This window comes from Nesoenas mayeri (genome assembly GCF_963082525.1).
Source record: "Nesoenas mayeri genome assembly, chromosome: 24".
Taxonomy (NCBI): Eukaryota; Metazoa; Chordata; class Aves; order Columbiformes; family Columbidae; genus Nesoenas; species Nesoenas mayeri.
The window spans coordinates 4,188,557-4,194,556 of NC_137546.1; the positions used below are offsets into that span (position 1 = coordinate 4,188,557).

Below are 6,000 nucleotides of genomic sequence, written 5' to 3' on the forward strand. Positions count from 1 at the left end.
GGGTTAAAGTGAAATGTTTAGCTTAATAGATTAAAACCAAAAATATTTGAGAGCTGGAGTTTTCAAGGTGAGCTAAAAACTGCCTATGTTTCAACAAGAAATTACAAAGATGCAGATTTGCTGCAAATTCCTCTTGCAGCATCATCTTTGTGCATATAGTGCAACTAAAAATCAGTCTTTTTTACAGAACTGCAGGAGAGTTCTGCACCATGAAGCAGATTGTTTATCCTGCATTTTCCTTACATTTCTTGTTATTCTAAATTGAAACAAGAACTAGTACATGAGCAAATTGAATATGTCAGTCTAGTAATAATTTCATTACTTTTAATATGAATATAGACATTGAAAGATTCTCCTGAGTACAGTTTCTAAATAATAATGGAATGATAAAATATTTCTCATGTCTTAAATATCTTCACACAGTGTTTGTGTACAAACATGTGCACACACTGTTCATATGATCAGCTACCAAAATTATACTAGAAAGGGCACTCTCAAGGTTGTGAAGTGAAGCTCAAAATGCTACTTTTTCCTAATATAGCCTGAAGTCAGCCCAACTCTGCGTGCATTCTGAAGTCCTTTTTTATAAGCACACTCCATTTTTCCCTAATACTTTATTTCATCACTACAGTGGCAGCAGTGCTTGTTTTTTGTATTATTCTGTGCCCAACACATTCTCATTTCATGCTATTCAAATTGTATTTAACAAAGATCTCGATAGCTTTTTTAAATTAACACTCCACACTGCAGTGTCTGTACAGTCTGTGTAATTCACTAATTATTTGCAAGTACTCTCTTACTGCTGCTCTTGGGTGTGTATGTGTGCGTTTGTGCCAGGGCGTAACTTCATTTTGTAAACTGAGGAAGTGTGAGAAGATAAACCGGAATGATTCATTAATATTGTGTGTTCAATTTAAGATAACTAGGATCTCTTATTGTTTTTTCTTTTCCTTTCACCCTTCTCCCCCTCCCTCCCCTGCTAAGTATTCTCTAGTGCAAAAACACTCTGTAGCTTGATCTGGGTTTTGCCTGAGCGCTCAGCACATCTGTAAAACAACCCCTGGGGCACAAATGCCGCAGCAAGAAACTGAGGAACACGATATCAGGTGTGAAAAATTAATATTTTGGTTTGACTGATCTGTCCCTGTGAAACAATCTGATATTCTAGGGTTATATTGAATAACCTGGACCCAGAGATGCTCCTTTCTTTTACTGCTTTGTTCATTTTCCGTCTTCTGCATTCCACAGCAGAGAAATGAGATGGAAGGTCCTGACTTCAGCCTTGACAGCGTTTTTCTAAGACGAGGAGGTTTCTGTGCGCTATTTCACATACTGTGTATGGAGGTATGTAGGTGGGATAAAACAGTTGTCTCTGTAGCTCTTATATTTTCAAAGCCAGATTCTGCTCTCTATTATCAGTCTTGCTGTCCTGCCAGAGCAAACAGAGTGTAAAGTGTTGGAACTCAGCTGGATCATTGTTGAAGCTATAAGCTCACTTGTTTGTTTGCTTGTGGTATTTCAGTATTGTCACCCTGGCAAAGTTAATATGAACTTTAGGCTTTATAGCTCAGTGACAGATACACAAGACCAAGGCTTTACCCGTGCTCAGCTGGTTATTTGACTAGTAAAAACCCTGTTGGGAGTCTTCACAGGGCAGCAGTTTGTTGTAAAAAAGCCACTGTGACCAGTTTTAGGGTTGGGAAATCGGCACATTATCCCTGCAGCCTGTGGGATGGGATTGTGGGGACCTTTCGAGTAGGGTGTTTGGCAAAGCCGGGAGCCTTTCTGCTTGTTCTGGGCTCCCTGCGCTTCACAGCCTTGTCTTGAGAGGCTGGAGGGAGCTCTGCACAAAACCTGTGCAGGAAAGCGAAGGGGCTTTGCTGAAGCCGAGTGACATGAGCTTGGGGGAAAGCGCTTGGGTGAGCTGTGCTGAGCTGGGTTTGGCTGCGCTCTGGACCCGGGCGGGCAGCGCCGAGCCCCGGGCGGGCAGCGCCGAGCCCCGGGCGGGCAGCGCCGAGCCCCGGGCGGGCAGCGGGAGTCCCGGGCGGGCAGCGGGAGCCCCGGGCGGGCAGCGGGAGCCCCGGGCGGGCAGCGGGAGTCCCGGGCGGGCAGCGGGAGCCCCGGGCGGGCAGCGGGAGCCCCGGGCGGGCAGCGGGAGCCCCGGGCGGGCAGCGGGAGCCCGGCGAAGCCGGCGCTCGGCTCGACTGGCTTCTGTCCCGGGTGCTGAAGGCCCCGCGGCCCCTTCGCCCCCAGCGGCCGCTGCCAAGTGTATTTTTAAAGCGATACTGACCTTCTGTCCTTAGTGGCACCCCAGCTTGGCACTGGGACCTGTAGGATAGGGGCACGTGTAGGGAAGCTACCTGGAATTAACCCCGAGCCCAGTGCCCACCTCCTGGGAGGACTCACAGCTAGCAGCCATTGGGAAAGGCTTTCCAGCTCACTGCCACTGTCCCAGAGCTGGCAGCGGTGCCTGACAGTGCCTCTGGACTGATCGTTGTTCGGGAAGGATGCAAACACCATCCTTCCTGCTGCTGCAACACTCTGGCAAAGGCTTGTCCAGACCGGGTGGGATGCTCTGGTCAAGGCCGAGTCCTTAGGGTAGAGAGAGAGGAGCGCTCTGGAGGGGATTTCTTTATCTTCTGACCGTGTGCTATGCCGTGACCGAAAAAACACTCACAAAAGGCAGTGCAGGCTTTGTACAAAAGTTTATTGCTGCGTACCCCACCCCCGCAGAGGCTCCGGGGGGAGCCTGGCTGCTGGACACTGGCCTGGAGGCTCAGGAAGCGCTTGGGAGCCGGTCCCAGCTTCAGCTTCTCCTTCTTCTCCAGAGACCTGGGAGAGAAGGGCAGAGAGCTGCTGGGAGATCCGCTCCGAGGCTTTGAGCCCCGTCCTCTCCGCTCTGCGGGGCAAGCTCCGGCCTCCCCCGCTCCCGGAGCCGCGGGCTCTAACCTGGCACCTACGGGCTTTGTACTCGTTGCATCCCAGCCCCGTCTACGCGCCCATCCTCTCCATCCTCGTCCCGAAGCAGCCGAAGTGTCTCCGTCTGTAGGAGGAGAAGAGGCTCCTCCACTGGCTCTGCCCCTGGGCTGCCGGGACACCGGGCTCCGGGACACCGGCCTCCGCCCCCGGCAGCTCCCACTCGGAGCCGCCGTCCTCAGCCCCGGCCACCGGCTCGTCTTCCAGGCCCAGTTCCCCTTCCTCCTCCCAGAGCTGCCCCAGCGCCTCCAGGAGGGCCTGGAGAGGGAAGGAGAGGAGATTAGCGCCGGGACAGGTGCGGGTGGGCACCCCGAGAGCCCCGGCCCGCCCCGGTACCTGCAGGGACCGCAGCTCCGCACCGTGCTCGCCGCCGGCAGGTTGCGCTCCTGCCCATGGCAGGACGAGCAGCAGCAGTGAGGTCCCACAGCATAGAGCCGGCAGCTGCATCTTATTTTATCCTATCCCAGCCCAACACCTCGCTGCTTTGCCCATGGATGTCTCTCCTTATATCCCCACTGTCTGCCCGGAGGGAGCTCAGCTGCCTCCTTCCAGATCCCCGCAGGAGCTGGAGTGCCCCCCAGCTTCGATAAGGGGACTGGTTACAACTGGCCCCACAGGTGACCCTCGGGGAGAGGGGGGGACCCTGAAAGCAGCAACTCCTCCAGAGGGAGAGAACTGCCCCGAGTCATCTCCTCCCCTCCTGGCTGCACTCAATTCCACCCCCCTCCACTCTCCATCACTGTAGGGTAGGAGTTGATGCAGTGAAAGGGCCTTGCACTTTCTGCCTATTTGCTCTGCTAACATCCGCAGGTGCGCAGGAGCTGTCGGCTGGCCCAAGAGGGGGTTGATTTCCCCTCCAAGGGGATGGAGATGGATAATTTCTTCTCCATGGGAGAGAGAAGTGAGGGGAATTGGGAATTTTCCTCTGTCTGCAGCAACTCCTAAAAGCTTTTCCTTCTCTGTATGCGTGTTTTTGTGCTATGTGAATAGACCACATCCTAGATTTGGGTTTGGGAGGTTTTCCTTCCTTGCAAGTTCATGTGATGACTGTTCTTTCCTTCCTCTGGCATTGGCAGCAGATGCTTCCCTCTATAGCTAAGAGACACTAACCTTTTAGTGGCTTAACTCTACCCTGAGCGACAGTATAGCTGACCACTTTGCTATAAACCTTACTTGGCGCTCCAGCCCTGCCCTGGTTACAGCAGTGAATGAGTTACCACCCTCTCCTCATATCCCAACATCTTTCCCATAAATAATGGCAACAACTATCCCCAACAGCTTGGGTTGGAGTGAGAAATTCCTATGGAAAATATATTGTTTTCAGAATGCCCAGGGGCCTTGCCCAAAGAAAGAGATTTTGTAGATCTTTGGATTTAGGCTCCCCAGATAAAAGTGTCTGAATCACCAATTTGGTGACTGTAACGGGCTGCCTGTTTGTATGAAACTTTCTCTTATTTTGCCTCAGAGCTTTGCAGAAGTTTCTTATTTACTTTCAGTAAAACTTTCAGCATCTCTCCTGTGTGAGTGGTGAATTTCAACTATAAATGAGCACAATTTACACTGGTCCTGGGGTGCAAATCACGATGACCCTGTTAGATCCTTACAGAAGGCAAGGCAGACTCCGTGATATCCTGTGGGAACAGCTGCAGACAGGGTCCTTTCAATCACCACCTTGGTAATATTAAAGCAATTACACTCTCTGCCTTGTGCTCCCCCTTGTTTGTAGCCAGTAGACTCATCCATCTCTCTGATTTCAGCTGATGCGCAGTGATTTCTGCTTGGGCCTTCATTTCAGAGACTGTCCTAAAGCTCAGCAGAGCCAAAGCAAGCTTTTCCTCTGAGTTCTGAGGGGTTCGAACCAAGCCATTGTGAGCTGCTAGGTGCTGTATGAACAAGCAACAACATACATTGTGTTTTTACATCCATTTCCCTCGTTTTCTTGTCCTTCAGTTCCACAAATCTACCTAAAGCTGACAAAACATCTTAGATTGGAAGCAAACTAGTAATAGCAGCTGGTGTGGGACAGTGGTTTCTGGATCCAGCAGTCTTAACAGTTGGCGAGTGGTTTTGTATAAGGCATCGCAGCAAAGAAGAATCTGGCAGAGAAATGAGGTGCATGTTTTGAAAGCACGGTATGCGAATGAAGGAAGCTCATGTGTGATGATCGTGTTTTGTTAATATGGAATAAGAGCAGATAGCTAAGGCGAGGATGTGCATCATCCTTGATTTTGTGTGTAGTAAAGACAGACAGGAGTGGAGAGGGATAAAGCAGTGAGAGTGTATAGGATCTGTGTGATGACCAAGGGAAATAAATACAATTTAGTCCTCTAGTAATAAACTAGGCAGACTTGAGCCTTGGATGAGGCCAAATCTAGATTGCTGCCTAACATTGCTTATAAACAGGTACCCAAAAGCAAACACATTTGAGAAAGATATCTCTATGTTTCTTTCTGTGTAGGAGTAGTTTTATTGCAGGCCTTTCTCCTCGGCAGCTTCTGTAATCCTAGTCAGTAAATTCATGCACTGCTGCTCAGTGAAGATGGAAATGACATCGCTAGAGATGAGCTTCCCCCAGCTGACCAGCATGCTGACTTCAAAGGTTAGCTTTGATTATTTAAATGCTAATAGGACGCAGCAAATTACCTACAGTACAAACACACCTGGCTTCAGTCCCAGGGATCTAATTATGGAGCCTTTTATATGAAAGAAATTGTTCTTGCTTTCTGCGAGTGGCTTTTTAAAATGCTCGCACAAAATGCCAGGTGATGGGATGGCACATTACCAGCTTAGCCTCTGTGGAGTTGGAGCAGGATTCTGTTCACAAGTGCTCACAGCTCAATCTTCAACCTCCTCTGACCTCTGTTATTTTAACTGTAAATAATTACAATGACCCATAATTTATGTTAGTGTAGCTGAGTTTGGAAACAGACTGAGGATGTTGAGGAAGCAAACTCTAGTACCACTTACCCTTCATTGTTTTTTTGGTGTTGAAATTTTACCATCAGGAAGTTTTTTATGGCAATG

The 6,000-nt window shown here is 49.6% G+C and overlaps 1 protein-coding gene across 1 annotated transcript; it reads right to left on the reverse strand.

Moving 5' to 3' along the window:
* Positions 1 to 2,991: 2,991 nt before the first annotated feature.
* On the reverse strand, positions 2,992 to 3,423 carry LOC308049320 (uncharacterized protein; the record flags this gene model as incomplete). The annotated part of the gene is made up of 2 exons (XM_080358894.1): positions 2,992 to 3,234; positions 3,313 to 3,423. The coding sequence occupies 2 exons, from the start codon at positions 3,421 to 3,423 to the stop codon at positions 2,992 to 2,994; spliced, it is 354 nt and encodes a 117-aa protein (XP_080215020.1).
* Between the last annotated feature and the right edge of the window lie 2,577 nt (positions 3,424 to 6,000).